At 44.7% G+C, this 17,964-nt stretch overlaps 4 protein-coding genes and 1 non-coding gene across 5 annotated transcripts; 4 read left to right on the top strand and 1 right to left on the bottom strand.

Annotated features, from left to right (window-relative positions):
• Positions 1–1,852: 1,852 nt before the first annotated feature.
• PADG_11905 lies at positions 1,853–1,925 on the top strand. Its single transcript has one exon. It is a non-coding gene; the product is annotated as a tRNA-Lys (tRNA).
• Positions 1,926–2,091: 166 nt separating this feature from the next.
• Positions 2,092–3,068, top strand: PADG_05274 (uncharacterized protein; the record flags this gene model as incomplete). Its single annotated transcript, XM_010762365.1, has 4 exons — positions 2,092–2,271; positions 2,323–2,378; positions 2,451–2,598; positions 3,009–3,068. 4 exons carry the CDS (start codon positions 2,092–2,094, stop codon positions 3,066–3,068), a joined length of 444 nt encoding a protein of 147 aa, XP_010760667.1.
• Positions 3,069–3,438: 370 nt separating this feature from the next.
• PADG_05273 (uncharacterized protein) lies at positions 3,439–5,804 on the top strand (the record flags this gene model as incomplete). The annotated part of the gene is made up of 3 exons (XM_010762641.1): positions 3,439–3,508; positions 3,614–4,202; positions 4,286–5,804. The coding sequence occupies 3 exons, from the start codon at positions 3,439–3,441 to the stop codon at positions 5,802–5,804; spliced, it is 2,178 nt and encodes a 725-aa protein (XP_010760943.1).
• A 4,281-nt stretch (positions 5,805–10,085) lies between these two features.
• PADG_05272 (uncharacterized protein) lies at positions 10,086–12,868 on the top strand (the record flags this gene model as incomplete). The annotated part of the gene is made up of 3 exons (XM_010762364.1): positions 10,086–10,336; positions 10,454–10,970; positions 11,057–12,868. 3 exons carry the CDS (start codon positions 10,086–10,088, stop codon positions 12,866–12,868), a joined length of 2,580 nt encoding a protein of 859 aa, XP_010760666.1.
• A 1,395-nt stretch (positions 12,869–14,263) lies between these two features.
• On the bottom strand, positions 14,264–14,728 carry PADG_05271 (uncharacterized protein; the record flags this gene model as incomplete). The annotated part of the gene is made up of 2 exons (XM_010762363.1): positions 14,264–14,545; positions 14,597–14,728. 2 exons carry the CDS (start codon positions 14,726–14,728, stop codon positions 14,264–14,266), a joined length of 414 nt encoding a protein of 137 aa, XP_010760665.1.
• Positions 14,729–17,964: the final 3,236 nt, after the last annotated feature.

Below are 17,964 nucleotides of genomic sequence, written 5' to 3'. Positions count from 1 at the left end.
AGATTTTACTCAATCGTGATAGTAATTCAAGATGGATTCCCCAGGATTCTGAGTCGAGCAAGCCACCTGCACCTCATAGAACTCTGCTACCAGTGCCCCCCGAAGGGTTAATGGACAATAAGCTTTGAAAGTTTTGTGGTTTCGTCTAGGTCTATGTCGATCTCACCCTTCTTTTTGGCTGCCTCAGGGACCTCAACATTACGATGAGTCCTAAGAACGCTTTTATAGGCTGCCCCTCAGTGAAGCTCATAGGACAATTGTCTTGTAGAGACTCGCCCGTATTATCGAAGCGTCCAATCACCAAACCATCGTTTCAACAAATCACGCATCAACCGTCTCCAAAATTTGGGTTCTAATAATAACAGCCCAGGGATGCCTGCATTTGCGTTTCTCGAACAATTATAGATATGGATTGTTGCGAAAACGATTGTTGTCCGCGTGTAACTATCCCTGAGGTTATAAGATCGAAAAAGAGAATGTGGCTTGTACGGCCATTCCTTTCTTCAGAAGGGGAACGGGGATATAGTCAAATATCCCTTACAACTAGCAGGGATATACGGCCAACAGGAAGCCTCGAGGACGTTGCAACAGTCAGCTTGAATCAGAGGACGCGGGAAAACTTTCTACTAGAGCAGCCAAAAATATATTAAAACTCGACCACAGATGCTCCCGCCCCTTCACAAATCGGCTTGGGCCATTTATTTGAGTGGATTGGAGATGATGATAATAATAATAATAATAATAATAATAATAATAATAATAATAATAATAATAATAATAATAATAATAATAATAATATAAACAGCTCGCCTACCGTCTTCTTTCCTTCAAGTTGAACTCCACGATTCGACCCGACTGCTGCGAGTGGACACCTGGAGCTATGGATGCCAGATATCGGGATTCACCCGCTCTGTGACGTGATAACCAGCCATTTTACAGTGCGCTTACGATGTCCTTTTATATTGAAAAACTACAACCCCTCTCCCCTCAAGGTCGCGCTCTTGAATTGCATAACAGACTTTCCAGTGAAATACGTCAGGATAAGGCGGCCCCCTTGGCAACCACCGTATATGAATTGGAGGCAGAGTTTAAACTGTCAGAGGGTGAAAATGTTGGACAAAGGATCAAATTTTTGAAGTTCACGTTTGAGACCATCCTGCAGACTTACTGCTAGCACTATGTATCTCATGAAAAGTTAAACGTCTGAGCATGGTCTGACAATCTTAAATGGACCTTCACTCATGGACGGGCTTATCCAGAATGACCATATGGTATATGAAGGGTGATAGATGTGTTATCACAACTGGGGAATATTCATGATGATTCGGAGGGTATTTTTGTATGGAGGACTTTTGTATAGAGGACTGAAGCCGTACTGTACTGTTCACGTCCCGTATCTATTACTAGAGAGTTAAGTATACATATAGTTATAACCTTTGAATGTGATCGACTGATGGAAGAAATGATAGGCCCTGGCATGTGCCTTTCTTCCACATTTTCAATCCCAAATAATATTCCGTGAGCTGTGCCTATCATATGAAATGAGCCACTTCATATAAGCAGGCTCAATCACCCGGGTTGAATCTGCGGTTCCTTCTTTAGAAGTTCCGCGAGACTTCCTGAGGTGCACCTTTATCCGGTAGCTGAACTTATTAAAGTTTATCATCGAAAAAACAATCATTAAAATATATATTCAATCCCTATCACATCCTTATTATTATTATTTTCATTCTTCTTTTGATGGTTAACAAACCTCGTCATGAACCGTTTACATTTTCAGTACGTGGTTAGCCTCATTGAATCGCAGTGTATACATGAGTAAATGCCCAAAATCGAACTCTTATCCAAAGAAGCCTTCGTAGCTCAATGGCTAGAGCGTGCGGCTTTTAACCGCAAGGTTCCGGGTTCGACCCCCGGCGGAGGCTTTCAAACTTCAAACTCTTACAGTTTCGCTTGAGGTGTGAGATTCGGTGCTCTTTTCGCGCTATAATTTTTCCTTTTATTTTCTATGCTCGTGGCTGAAGTAAGAAGAGAGGAACCAACGGAAGCCTCTCCGGGGACTTGCACACAGGGAAATCCCTCGGGTCGGTCATGCAAGCCCTTCCCGATAAGCTACTGCATATCACTGGAAGAAGGGTTCGAGAAGTCGGCCCTGGAAGGGGTGTGTCTCGAGCCTGGCTGGCATTGTTTAGTTGTATCACACGGGTGGCTTCTTCCAGGGTGCAAAGATCGTCCACGACAGCCGACATCCGACAGCCGACAGCCACCTGGGTATGTCGGGAGGGTCAGCGCTAGTTATCATCTGTATCATCTGACTGCCAGCCTGCCGGAAAAATATTCTGGAAGCGCAACTTGGGAATGGTTCGAAGTTTGGTGGAGTATTAGCTGGAAGAACAACCAATGATCATCCATGGATGACTGACTGGCAGGTTGACCTCTTGAAGGTGTAGCAGTCAGGGTATCCATGAATCTACTAGCACTGCAACTGCTGCACCGCCACAGTTTGTGCCAGGATCTGCGTCATCTCAGCTGCCCCAAGGGAGGGAGAAGGAGAGGAAGGACTGTCACACCCCAGATATCGTCGTCATTGATGCCCATGTATGCCCGGGGCACCGTTGCGATGTGACGTGATACCCAGACGCCAGAAAATTCCAAAATTGCACTCGAGAACGGAAATATCTTAAATGATCTAAATGTCGATGATGTTTCCTCCCGCAGTCTTGGTGCATAAGATCAGGGGTTGTTGTTCAATTGAATGTGCGATGGATGATAAGAAAAACAACTTGTAGTTATGGTTCGACTTCACTTCCGTGGGAATATCTCTGCGTCAACAGAACAATTATGTAGAGGTTCCTGCTCTTGTGTGCACATTGCTCCCAGACAAACGATTGCTATGCAAGTCAGAGCCAGGACTTCAGCCGTTGCTGATTATCCCGTAGTTAGGCGCCAATTCAATACATCGTTGGCTGGCTGTGGGGATTAGCCGCCTAACTAACTCCTCTCCTCAGCGTCGACTCGACTTCAACGTCATCTTCAACTTCACCCTCGAGTCCTCCCACCACCACTAATTGCTCGAAGGCAGACGCGTCTACCTTGATTTAGCGGCCATAGGAATATCGCCCTTAATTGTCACTGCTCTTGATTGTTACGTCCTCCAATCAGAGTAACTAAGTGAATAATAACTCTAATAAACTGTCTGCCTGTTGTTTTGAACATTTACTCTCGCTCTGTCTGCTCCTCTCTGCCGCCGTCCTGTCAGTCGTTCTGAACCTGGACCAGTTAAATCTCAAGTTACAGCCATAATATATCATATCCTCAACTATTATATCCTGTCTGCCTACTTGGTTCTCCATTTACTCTACGCGAAACGTGGATGCGGGGGAAGGGTTTGCGTGCCAACCCAGCTCCCTTCCTCTGTCTCTCTCTTACCTGTCCACCATGGACTCTTTCAACAATATCCGGCGCAAGGATACCACAAAAGGCCCACCCCTCCGGGTTCTGTCGTTAGGTGCGTTTGTTTGGCCCATTTCCACCTTCAGTACTTTTAAAATACAAACCTTATCCATCCAGATAACTAACCCCTATCGATTTCTTTTTTCTTTTTTGGAAATAGATGGTGGTGGAGTCCGCGGCTACTCCATGCTCATCCTCCTCCAAGAACTCATGCACCGCACATACGTCGAGTGCGAAGGCAAAGCACCTTCCCGCGACCAAATCCCAAAACCGTGCGACCACTTCGACCTCATCGCCGGCACAGGCACGGGCGGCCTCATCGCGCTGATGCTGGGTCGTCTGTGCCTGGACCTCGAGACCTGCAAGGAGGTCTACGTTCGCATGACGAGACGGGTATTCGAGACCGATAAGACTATCGCCGGCATCCCCTATCGGTCAACCCTGTTCAAAGCGTCGAAGCTCGAAGAGGCTATCCGCCAGTGCGTGTGGGAACACACCGTGTCGGAATCGGAAGGAAAGGATGGTTCATCTCTGCCTCCTAGGATTGTAAGTTCGCACGGTTCGCACGGGCGACCGCAATCTTCACAAAATTTACAGAGGCGCATTAGTCGAGCGAGTGTTGGTACAGGTGGCGCGTTGGCGATTTCTTCGCCGGTGGGTTCTCGCGCGTCGATGGGGGTGATGAATGGGTCACGTTCGGGGAATTCAGATGCTATGCTTTATGATAGACGGGAAAATCGAACGAAGACGTAAGTTCTATCATCATTTAGGTTTATATATATATATATATATATCATGTGTATATGTATACCTAAATCTAACTTGTGATCAGTGCGGTTGCGGCAGTCTATAAGGGAACCCCATGGGATGGAAGTGCGACTTTGCTACGATCATACGATTCGCGAAAGGAGCCTGCGCCGGAATTCAACTGCACAATTTGGCAAGCAGGACGGGCAACCTGTGCAACCGGTCTCGCATTCAAGCCTATCCAGGTGGGCCAACATGTTTTCGTGGACGAAGGTGCTGGCAAATATAATCCCTCGCCACTAGTCCTCGACGAAGCCGTCGTCAACGAGTGGCCGGGCAGAGAAGTGGGTATTTTCGTCAGCGTCGGAACCGGCAAACAGCCTGCAGGAACAAGCCATATCCCGCACGAGTGGTGGGAGGATGTCTCCGATTCCTTAGGCACTTTTGCCGAAGCACGCAGGCGGTTGATCGCTAAAATAGAAGGTTGCGAAAAGACGCACCAGTACATGCTCAAGGAGCATCTCGCGAAGCGCAACGTACCCAGAGAGAATTATGTTCGTCTAAATGTCGAAGTTGGTGTTGGTGAGTTTGGCATGAACGAGTGGCATCGACTGGCTGAAATCAGCACCAGCACGCGGACCTACCTCTCCCGAAGCGACGTGCAGAAGATGAACCAGGACGCAGCAGTGAAGTTGGCCAAGGTTCATTTTATGCATCGAAGGCAGGGAGGGTCAGGTGAAGAAGGACTAGGACCTATAGCCGATTCGTCCAGTTTTGAAGAAGGTCGGGAAGACGGGGAGATGTTTCAACGGCAATATCGGCCTGTGCCGCCCGTCCCTCCATCGCTGCAAGCACGCCCGCGCCAACCTTCCACCATCGAATTGCCCGACGCCGTCGAACTTCCCGGTGAAGACTTTATCCCCGTATCATCTGTGAATAATACTAATAATAACCCACAACCACTACCACCACCCAACCTGCTCCCGCGCTTCCGACAGCTAAGCAGCACAACATCACAGGATAAATTTACAATCCCCACCTCAGACGAATACCCACACCAGCTCAACTTTAACCGCAAACCAGCTATCCACAGCACCAACGCCAACCCCAGCACACCCACCCAGACACACGCCCCAACCCCACCTTTCTCCCCGCAATGCCGCCTCAATGCAGACCGCGACAACCAACCGCCGCCGCCCAACCGCCCAGATAGCAGCCACACAAAACCCTCCCCCCGCCGCAGCTCAGAAATGTTCATAAACCAAACCCAGCCCGGCCCAGCCCTTCAACCCTACCAATACAACCGCTCGCACACCCCCCCTCTAAGCCCCCTATCCACCCAGCCTCAGCCCCCGCCACCACTACCACCAAAGACACCCATCCCTTACCCCGATGAAACGGGCAATGGAAGTGTCAATGGGCCCTTGATGATGCCCATCTCGCCGCGGGAGGTGAATAGGCCGAGCAGCAGTTATTATGGGAGTGGTGGGGATTTGCGAAATGGGAGTGGAGTGGTGGTGGTGAAGTTGCCGTATCCGAGTGATGGGCCGCCGCCGTTGGTGAATAAGGGCCGGAAGCCGGTTTTCAGTCGGCGGAGTAGGTAGGTAGATGTATATAAGGGGGGGGGGGGGGGGGGGCTCTTTTTGGCTTTTGCTTTTTCCTGCCTTGTTGTATATTTGCCTATATCCGGGGATTTTCTCCTTGGAGGGTATATATGTGCATGATGATGACTTTTATGTGGTGTTTGCATATGGGATCGGGATATGGGTTGGCGGGTGGCTTTTTTATCTACATTATACTCCGTTTATATCTGAGTTTTTCTTTCCTGCTTCCTTTTCCTTCCCTTTCCTCTTTTCCCTTTTCCCTTTTCTTTTCTTTTTCGTTTATCCTTTTCTTTCCCCCTTTAATGCTAATGATGAATGATGTTGGGGAAGTAATCATGGCATGACTGGCGATGATGTGATATGCTGTTCGTAGAGGCAAAACGACGGGCAAAACAGGAATGGAAATGACTCAAATTTGAATGATTGATAATCGACGGAGTTCTACGTTAACGTGACTTACCACTAAATGAGCTGTACCACTAAATGAGCTGTACCACTAAATGAGCTGTACCACTAAATGAGCTGTACCACTAAATGAGCTGTGTTTTTGCAACGCGCTGCAATTTAATTCTTCAACTTCCACTGCTTTGAGATGCCAAATGAAGAAGCTATTCAACTTACAATTAAGGATTTAAGAGCTCAAAAGGTCAAAAATTACACTGCAACTGCTAGGAAGCACTCAATTAATAAGGAAACACTGCACCAGTGTTATAACAGCTTGCAACTTGTGCAGGATGAAGCAGCCTCTCAACATAAGAAGCTCTTAAATCAGCAAGAACAAATGCTTCTGCTTTATATAGAAAAGCTTACAGCTCACAGCTTTGCTTCTACACCTCAAATTATTTGAAATCTCATTGCAGAAATCAACAAAGAATCTGTTGAAATTCACTAAGTGAGGCACTTTACTGAGTGCTATAAGACTCAAATTCAAAGAATTCATGTCCATGGCATTGATCAAAAACACAAGATAGCAGATAATTCTACTCATTTTAAGCATTATTTCCAGCTAGTATTTTGATCTTTTGCTTGTTTTCTTGCACTAAGTTCTCTAGAGACTCTTGCTAACTATTTTACTATGTGACTACATAGTTGAATGAGAAGATTGAAAAATACAATATTAAGTTATCAAATATCTACAATTTTGATGAAAAGAGCTTTTTAATTAACATCAGTCAGACTACTAAGTGAATCATTCCAGTTGAAGCTCTGAGGACAAAGTGAATTACTGCAGTTCAAGATGGCAGCTATGAATTCATCTCTCTACTCAAAGCAATATATGCAGACAGAACAGCTTTTCTATTCACTTTTATTTATTGAGAAGAGTCTTGTGATATGTTGAATACATGACTAGAGAATTTGAATAAGAATAATACAGCTTATTTTGCAGTTTCTGAAAAAAATTGAAGTAATGATGATTATGAGTTTAACTGACTGAAGTGGATTTTTGATGAGCATATCAAGATTAAAGCAGATTATAAAAGATGTCTTCTTATTCTAGATGAGCACTCTTCTCATGTTAATATGAGATTTATTGATTTTATAGATTAAAATTGAATTCTTCTTGCAGTACTGTCTTCACATTCAACTTATTGATTGCAATCTTTGAATGTCAATATCTTTAGTTCTCTAGCAGAAACATACTCTTGTAATGTCAATAATTTTTTTTACAGTGAATTTGAATTCATTTAAATGACAAAAAAAAGCTTTTTATCAGTCTTCAATTCTGTATAAAATCAGTCTTTAATAGCTAAGAATATTCAATTCACATTTACTGTCACTGATATTCATTCTTTTACTTCTGAGTATGTTCTTCACTGATTTACAAAATAGTCTATATCTTTAGTCAATTCAGCTTCAACTGAGATTGCTATATCTACAACTACTTATGCTCTTTGATGTAATATTAAGAGAATTTGAATTCAGCAGAGCTTGGTCTCTAAAGATATGAAAAAAAATCATATATGCTAGTGAGAAGCTTGTCTTTGAAAAGAAGATGCTTGTGCATGTGCTTGTGCATGAGAATAAAGCTTTAATTAAAGCTTTATGCAATGAAAAAAAGCAATGATAATGTGAAAAGTTCTTAAATCTATTAAATCTGAAGCAGCAGTTTGACCAGACTTAATTCTTCTCATCATTTAAGATTCAACAAGCTTGTGAGAGAATTCAGAAAGCAGATCACAAAAAAGAGAAGAAAGCTGCTCAACAAGTTCAAGAGCAACTTCAATATGATCTCTGAAAAACATATAAAATTAAAGAGACTTAGTAAAAATAAATTGAATGATAAGCAGCTCAGACAGCAGCTCACAAAGTCTGTGAGAAAGAGAAGACTAGAAAGACAGAGCAGCATGAAGCTTAGTGACTTGCTAGAGATGCTAAAAAGACTCAGCTTGAAGCTGAGAAGCAAGAACAGACTTGTACTTATACTGCAAAGTGAAAATTGATTAGTTCAACTATAGCTGCTTCAAAGCAACAGCAGAAGCAGATGTCTACAGCAGATTCTAATTCTTTAAGCTCTATCTGACCTTCCAGTCTAGGAAATGAGGTCAATCTCAATTTCCTGGAGCAGCTTACTGCTGCTTCTACTACTAATTCAAAAGTTGATACTTTTTTGATCAATCTTCTTACTCTATGCCAGATCTCTTGTCATGGCTATGTTCTTCAGTCAAGCACACATCTATTATATTAAACCATCTATTTTGTATGGAACTAGAGAATACTCTCATTACTATTTAATAATCTAATTAATATATATTTCATTGTTGTGGAATTAATTAGATTTTAGCAAGTTGAGGCAGTTTTGCTAAGAGTAGCTTATTTAGTGATATGGCTCATTTAGTGGTAAGTCACATTAGTTAACTACTTCCTGAACAGTGGAAACATTTTTGTTATCTAGCAATCTGACTTGCTCTTTCATTTGTATTTCTTCGTATGCTGATTGTTTTTTTAGAGACAGACAGGGCTGAATATAAAGTCTTTGCAAAGTTTCAGGATAAGAAGCTGATGACTAAGCAAGCCATCCCCATAGCAACTCTTCACCTACGGACAGGATCCGAATGGTTTGTTGACGGCGCTTCGTTGCATACAGACAGATGAATATCCAACTCTACAGTAGGACCGTTCTTCGATTCTAATATTTCACATATGAGCTCTGTCTTCTTGCTGCTCAGAGAGCTCTGACAGTTTCGAAATTGTATATATTTTATTTCATTAGATTTGAGATTAGCTGGTTATTCTTGAAGAAGATGTACAATCTCATCAGTATGAAATCAGTGGATTAAGACATCATATTTTGCGAGAAGTGAGCATGACAAATACCTAAAAATTTTAACCCTTCTGACAGTGTTTTGACGTTGAAAATCTGTTCTCAGCTGTCATTAACTGCGCCGGCACGATGATATGTTTAGCTGAGCGCCCATCCACACAGGACACACAATGGATCCATATTTACTTGCTTTCATCCGGCCAAGTAATTAGTAAATATAAAAATAAAAATAAAAATAAAAATAAAAATAAAAATACTTCGCACCACCACCCTTTGAACTAAATAATAAACAATAATTCCGGGGATCGCGCCGTGGATTTCGTATTTCGCCTTCCTCTCCCTTTATTATTATTATCTGTTCTGTTCCTCTGGTTTGGATTCTCTCCATTCCTAGCATATATATATATATATATATATTCTCCAGTTATCGGTTTCATTTTCTTCCTCCCAATTTCGGCCACTACCTCGGAGGTACTTAGATTCGCGCCTCCAACCCCATCATTTATCCAAGTATGCTGCAGGTACCCCCTTCCAACGTTCGCTTACTTACTTCGTTACTGGTTTCCAACTTTTTTCAGACAGGCATCCGTTGATTGATCACTTTCTGACCGAATTCCCAATGATGATGACTTGCTTACTGCCCGACTGACAGAATCCTGGTGCAACCTACGTACTTGCGACCCTGTTTCTGACGGAATCTCATCTCTTTTTGCCTTCCTATATAGTCGCAACTTCGACCACCCACTGCAGGATATACATCACCTGTTACAATGGTCTGAATCGCTCTCCATATCGTATCGGCTCAACTAGCCACGATTCAACCCAGGTTTGGATAGGCTGCCGTAGGGGGGGAAAAATTAAGTTAAGCTTGTTTTCTACCCGAACCAACGAACCACGGCTCGTCCCCGGAGTTTAAACAAAGAGTTGGGGACAAGACATATCTAATCATCTCAACCTCAACGGCGCCGCCCTCCCGACCGTTGAACGACTAAACCATCCCAAATCCCAAGTCGCCTACCATGTTCGACCTCGCTGAAATCCAGTCAATCCATGCGCGGTCTGGTGGTGGCGGGCTGGGTGGCCCAGAGGGTCGACCACCCGTCTTCAAGGCCGTGGGTATTTCCCTGGCCATCGGCTCGGGACTCTTCATTGGCGTGTCCTTTGTTGTGAAGAAGATCGGTCTCCTCAAGGCAAATGTCAAGTATAATGAAGATCCTGGGGAGGGAATGGGGTATCTGAAGATGTGGTGGTGGTGGGCTGGGATGACGCTGTGAGTTCTCTCTGTGCACCCATTATACTTCTGCAAGCCCTATCTAGACTCTTCAGAAAACTAATCGTCCATCACCCCCCCCACCTCCTCCTCTTCTTCTTTCTTTAAAACAAATAGGATGATCATTGGAGAAATCTTCAACTTTGTTGCATATGCCTTCGTCGACGCAATTCTAGTGACACCCCTTGGCGCCCTTTCCGTCGTCGTCACCACCATTCTCTCCGCCATCTTTCTCAAAGAACGCCTCAGTTTCGTTGGCAAGGTTGGCTGTTTCAACTGCATCATCGGTTCCGTGATCATCGCGATGAACGCTCCCACCCAGTCGTCCGTCGCAACCATCCAAGATATGAGACGTTTCGTCATCGCCCCTGGTTTCCTCACTTGGGCTGGTCTCATCATTGCGGGATCTGCGTTCATTGCTCTGTGGGGGGGACCCCGATACGGCAACAAGAGCATGTTTGTCTATATCAGTATCTGCAGTCTCGTTGGTGGCCTGAGTGTTGTCGCTACCCAGGGCCTGGGGGCGGCGATAATATCTCAGATCCAAGGGGTGTCGCAATTTAAGGAGTGGTTTCTGTATGTTCTGTTTGTTTTTGTTATTGCGACTTTATTGACAGAGATTATTTATTTAAATGTGAGTGGATAACCCCACCTCCCCTTCCCCCTACCATCTTCTACCTTTTCTCTGATTCAATTGCAAGTTTCTGATATCGTCCACAGAAAGCGCTGAACATTTTTAATGCGGCATTGGTTACCCCCACGTACTATGTCTTTTTTACGAGTGCCACGATCATCACCTCCGCAATTCTGTTTCAGGGATTCAAGGGAACTGCGATTAGCATTACGACTGTTGTCATGGGCTTTCTTCAGATTTGTTCTGGCGTTGTTTTGTTACAGCTCTCAAAGTCCGCCAAGGATGTTCCAGATGCTGCTATTTTCAAGGGAGATTTAGATCAGGTACGAGAAGTGGCGGAGCAAGAGGAGCCCGAGACGGAACCAAAAGCAGACGCTATTCGCGGTACGGCTGCGATCATTCGACGGATATCAGCTGCAAGGCAGAAGATGGAAGCAGAAGAGGCCAGGAGGTATTACGAGGAGAGGAAATTGGATGAATTGGAACCACCACAGGAAGGGGAAATCATTGAATGGGACGGCTTGAGGAGACGCAGGACGATTGTTGGAGAGAGCCCCTTTAGAACCCCCTCCCGTCGATCAACAGGCCGTCATCCACCTCTAGGAATGTCAAAATTCCCCGATTTTGTGGACGATGAGCTTCCCCAGCACAGGCCTAGCACTAAGGGAAGCAACAAGAGTTCGTTTTTCGCCCGAAGCCGTACGTCCAGCGCGCTGCATCCGCATTGGAGACCAATACATTCTTCCCAGGAACCTCACGGTCCAATGGCCCCGGTGCTAACGGCGATCCCGAGTGAGGCAGATGAAAGGAGCGCTTTCAATGCTGATACTGCTGGCATCGAGTCTTCTGGGGCCCTAGGGGAAGCTTTCCAACATAACAATGGACAACACCGCCGGAACCGGAGCGGAACTGTACAGACCATTCAATGGGCAAATAGTGTCAAATCTGCTGATTCTTCCAACCAGTTCTCGCCCACCCGTAGCACTTCTATTCCACCAACTCCACCGCCGCACCGCCAATTTTCATTCCACAACATTTTTAACCGTCGTTCTTCTAAAGAACCACTGTCTAGTGGTGCCGGAATGACTGAAAATCCTTCACCTGGAAAGCGGCTCTTTGGGCTTGGCCATCTTCCATCTCGGACTCTTCACCATGAGCAGAAACGTGACATGAGGGACGGCACAGAAGAAGAAACCCTTGGTCTTGTGATTGGAGATAAATCCCAATCAATGGAGCAGCAGAAACCCCAGGAATATACACCGTCACCGTCACTGTCGCCTACAACTCCAACCATGGACAAGGAAGCTGTTATAAGCGGAATAGTCACAGCGAGCCATCAAGGCCCAAGCCGCTCTCAGTCGATATCAAGCGATTCCTCTACGGAATCGAGCACGAAATACAAACTACACCACACAAATATTCCTTCACACAACAAAGATGAAGAGGCTGCAGAAGTTTCGAAACATCAAAACTTCACTCCCTCGCCTCCCCAACCACCCAAGTACAGCGAATCCGCTACAGCCAACTCCACCCCAACCGAAGAAATATATTCACCCCCACCACTACCCCATTCCCGCTCCTCCCCACAACTACCTTCTCATCCAAACAGACGTTCAACTTTCGCCCTCCCACCAACACCAAGACACTCACTTCCTGCTGTCCCCACAGAGTCCCACTATCAACACCCGTACATATTACAAGGCACGCCTGAAACAGCTGTCTCCCACCATTCTGCCGCCTCAATCTCTTCACTTCCACCGCCTCCGCAGATTCCACTGCCAGCGTCCTCATCGACATCTCTTGCTTCAGGCCTTAGTACGAAGAAAGAGAGGAGGGAAAGGCGCGAGAGGAGGATGCAGCAGGAACGGAGGGGATCTGGTGTTGAAGCAGGGCTATGATGATGGTGATAAGCGGAAGGGGGGTGGTGGGAGAGGTGGATCGTTTTTGTAGGATTGTGTTTTTTCCGTGGAGCTGACTCTCCCGCCTCTTCCTTTCTAGATATGTTGTGTTTTATTCTATGAATGGGACTATTTCCGCTGTTACAGTGCTTATACTGGGTTTTTTTTTTTATATATCTTTTTTCGCATTGTCTTTTCCTGCATCGTTGGGTGTTTTTGCGGGAGCATGTATAGAAGAAGGGAGGATTACTCGCATGTTCTTTGATCATTTCGGCAGAACTGGATGATAGTTATCTTTTTCTTCGCGGTATTGGTGGTTATATATATATATATATATATATATGTATATATATCATTCTTGTACAGAACGTGTTCATGTTTACACCACTTAAGTATCTGATACAAATGCTGAACGGAACGCACAGAATTGACTTCATCGGTTCAAAATCAAAAGGGACTCCCAGTTCCTTTCAGCTGCATGCATCTGAAAGCCGGGATATAAACGTATCGCGGGTTATATATAAAGGAAAAAATCTTAGACGATAGGTCGATCCAGAGTACTACTCTAGTTACTTTCGGTCGCGTGTCTTGAAACGTTTAGACATGAGGCATAAAATTAGCGCAATTAAAAAAGGCGTGGAAATAGACAACGCTCCTCTATACCCCCAGTTATGATGCCCTTTGGAACATGCTCATCACACTTCTCTGTTTATCTGGAGCCATGTGCAAAGTTGCGAATCTCGCTTCTGGAAGGCGACATCCTACTTTGATGCTTTCTAAAACCCAACAACGAGAACCGTCGTCAGTTTCCATGGTTTTGACATGGAAGGGGTAGAAATGGATGAGACGGCTTTAGTTAGAGACAAGGGGCCGGGAGGAGACTAAATACAGATGAATATCAATGACAACACGAAAGCCAGGGGAAAACATGGCATGTACAAACCATTCTACCCCAACGAACTTCACCCCTTTTCCACCCTTCCGCTGGATCTCCCTCTGAAGCTTTGTCACCGCGAGCCCTCCACCAGCACCGTTACCAGTTACCAGTTTTATTCTTGTTCGGCCTGCCAAGAATTACATGGGTGACTGTGAGTCGAGCGAAAGCAGGGGTGACGTTTGCGTCGTTTGAAACGAGAAGATGTTCGAGCTTATGGTCTAATATAAGTGGGTAAGTAGAGCCATTGACGTATATCGTCAAATTGGTAAATATTCCTTTGGTTGTAGATGCTAAGGGCATTAGTTGCGAATCAGGATGAAGGCTACCTTGAGGGGGCTTTGGAGGAGAACTAGGAATGATGGTTTTCGACTCGCATCGCGTTGCTGTGTAGGGCTCTTGATATTTCCTTCTCTTCCCTTTGGATCTGTCTTGACATACGGTGTGCCGTAAAACCCGTTTCATTCTAGCCATCTGTCATTCCTGTCACTTCCAGTTCCCGAATCATCAAGAGCGAACGCTCCGTTTCCTTCGGTAATGCCGCCATCGATGCTGTCCTTCGCAATGACTTGCTTCATGTCCACTCTCCCTCCGTGTAATCTCCTCTTTTTAACACCACCCATTAAAGATCTGATATCTCCGGATCCTCCTTCTCTCCTTCTAGCCTCTCCACACTGCGCTGAAGACACCCAACCCCACTCACCGTCGCCAACTCCACCACCACGACCTGTGTCATCCCCAAACTGTCTCCCAAGTTTTTGAGACAACACCTGTCACCAGCGAGGGCCACCAACATGGAATTTTTCCGCTCGTTGATGGCCAGTTGATGCTGAGTTCCAGGGGTCAAATGTTTCAAGGGTTGCCGCCGCGGAATTGGTTAAGATATCGCGGAGAGAGGCCGGGAGAGGGTGTTTATTGCGGGACATATCCGCGTACCCTTTTTTCTTTTCTTTTCTTTTCTTTTCTTTTTTTTTTTTTTTTTCAACTTCAGAACGGGATGACAAAAATGCCTCTTGCTGGACACGTAGATAGTATTATTCAGGTACCCATGTGTATTGGGTGAACCTATTTCGTTCCAGAAGCGCAGTTTCTAACATGGAGATAGGCACCCGTACTAACACATTGGCTTGTTTATGGAGGGGCTAGAGAGGAGAAATAATGGAGACAACCTCACCACACTGAGGAAGAGAGTTATGTGTAGCTCACATGGGCTCCCCTCGCTCAGCATTGCGTATAATCATATTATCAAGAAGCGAAGTTTTTCTACTGTTCCCCGCGACGAAAAGGTTATTTTGCCCCGAAGCGACCCATAGATCGACGGTGTGTTGTCATTTACCCAAAACGGGTTTAGCGGATTGACGCTTCCCACGACTACTTTCAGATCACGTGAATGCCATTGAAATGCTTAGTCAGATGTCTGCAGTCAAACTGTTAAACTTAGTTAACTATGTTAAACTACCAAACTATCCTGCTCTGCTTCAGATCAACCTCAACGTCAACGTTGACATTGCGGGGTTTCAGACATCAACACCACAGTCAAATTGTTTTGTGAGGTGTGCGTCGTACCTGCTTTAATGTTCTTTTTAGCTGCACATTTTTGGCGCCCTGGACGAATGCCATCCGGTGCTGTTATGGGAATGCTTTATCTCTTTCTGAGACTCGCGTGCTGTTGTGCAATCTCTCCTATTGCATGCTACACACCCTCCTCAGCCGGCGTCAATCTACGAAAAATAATTTGGAGGGAGGATTTTCTGGAATGCTCATGCTGGATACTTCTGGTGAGCAGCGGGTATAAGATAAGACCTGCGGGGTTCACCAGACTTGAACTGTGGGATGCACCTGGAGACAGTACGTACAGTTGAAAGAGAACAGATGTAAATTGATTGAACTTGGTACATGCTCTTTTTTCCAAGGAACCGCGAAGACACAGCTTGACTTACTATGATGAAAGAGGGAACTTTTGATTTTGGGGCAAAGAACACAATAAGTATATCAATCCGAAACCCCTTCCCCAGGTACTTTTGCGCGCAATGTTGTTAGGTGTGAATAGTTCTTTATTTACGCCTCTTTATATATTGACCATGGCCTGGTGGGCTAAAAATTTCTGTACATATCAGGAACCAGGCTATACCAGCTGTACCCTTGTGTATCGTTGATTCTTGACCCAAGGGGGAAACAAACCAGGATTCCGTCCCTCAAGCCCTGGAGACTAACTGAAAAATGCGGCTCCTGAAATTAAGTTGAAATCTTGACATATGCCAAAATTGCATATGACCCTTCCTTGTTCTTAACAAGAAAGAAAATATCATTCATTCGTGAATCGTGATCGACACTCCGGAAATGATTCTCATTAGCAGTTCGCAACCGCGATATGTGGTCATGAGAGCTTTCCGACAGTCCAAGTACTCATTGTGTTATTCCTTATTGAAAGAAATTCACAAGAATCCAGATACCACCACATTCTCTCTTATCATCCTTTTTTCAGATGTGGCTGATCTCTTCAGCTGTCATTTACCAAGTTTTCTGCTTCTCATACTTTCTTCCTCTGCTGCGAAGCTTATCGGACTAAATATCCCATTCCGACTTTGCGAGCACCAGCGGCCCTGCTCCCATGATACATGTCTGGTACTCATGCACTGCAAATCCGTGCAGTAGCGGACAAACAGAACATCATCGATCCATGGAAAGATTTGCACTTGACCTGCTTCAAAGGATAGAACAAACATTTACTATTTCCTCATTCTGTTTCCCATTCGGAATGGACCCATCGCCCCAGAGGGATAATGAAAACTGCAACAATGCAACACGAGTGGCGTTGTCTGTACCATTGATTCCAAATTCTCCCTCCCAATTACGAAGTCTTCTTCCTTTCCCTTAGTGGGTGGGAAACAGCTACGTGGCACCTGTGAGTTGCGGGCATTTTGACCAGGCTTCCAGTTGGCCGTGCGCTCAGTATGTGGCTCCAGTGGGTTAACCAACCGGCAAATGTGGTGTGACAAGACATTACTTCCATGTGGTGGTGGGGAGGGAAAAGGGATCATGGTTTTGTGTGAGAGTACAGTGCATGTAATGTGCAACCCACGTATGTTGCTGCCCACTTCCCTGACAGGCTGCGCGCTCAGTCAGGTAATAGAATGACTCTCCAATCTCGATCTAGGACTTTCCAACTCAAAGCATGATTCGGTGCCTAGGTGAGGTTGTTCTAATCCGGATCTGGAGATATACCATAAACACCCCCCGTTGAAATTACTATCCCAAAAACCTTTTTTCTTTCAGTCACGATCAATCAGGTCCATCCACTTCCGTGTTTCTTGATAACTTGAAGAATTTTGTTAGCATGTTATCAATTTGCCGTTCCCTCAAGAGTCAAGAGCAAAGGTGGATCGCCATTTATTTTTTTTTTTTAATTTGGTTTTATCTTACAGTCGGTCTTCATTTGCCCGTGTGCTGCTGATATCCTCTAAGGTGATTCTTTTCATTACTTTGTCCCCCTCCATCGTCATATTTTTGCCTATTGGTAATCGTAATAATTGCTTAAGTTTTCTTATCAGGTTTACACTGGTTGCTGGTTTTGTTGAAGCGCATGTTCATGTTTGCTCACTAAAAACAGCAAGACTTGAAAAGTCTCGGGGTTTTAGTGATACCAGTCGCCACTGTATATGTTGGGAAATTGAGCAATATATTCTGAATTTCACAATAAAGAGGACATAGATCTGGTCAACTTGGAGGGAATATGTCCATTCTCTCTCTAATGGGTATAATAATAACCCCTTGATACAGACCATTTTACTCCTGCTTCAATGACTACAAATACAAAACTGCCACCCCTGATCCAATCACTGAATTGGCTAACATTGTAGGTGCGGAGCAGAGATAAACAAGTAAAATTATCCGATGAGACAATATTTTATTTTGTTTTCTAAAAAATTCGTCTTTATTCGTTAAAAAAAAAATAAACTCTGAACATTGATTATGCTCGAAGCAAGAAAAAGCAACGTGGGAAATATGTTTATCAACAGCGTCGAAGCAATATCATATCAAATGCTGACCCGCAAAAAAATAAATAAAAATAGAATGAAATAAAATAAAATAAAATAAAAACAAAAGCATTTCATGCATACAGAAGAAGATCTTGCATCTCCCTCTCCCTCTCATGCCGTCA

This window comes from Paracoccidioides brasiliensis, assembly GCF_000150735.1.
Source record: "Paracoccidioides brasiliensis Pb18 unplaced genomic scaffold supercont2.6, whole genome shotgun sequence".
In the NCBI taxonomy this organism is placed as follows: Eukaryota; Fungi; Ascomycota; class Eurotiomycetes; order Onygenales; family Ajellomycetaceae; genus Paracoccidioides; species Paracoccidioides brasiliensis.
This window is presented reverse-complemented; position numbering and strand designations above follow the sequence as displayed.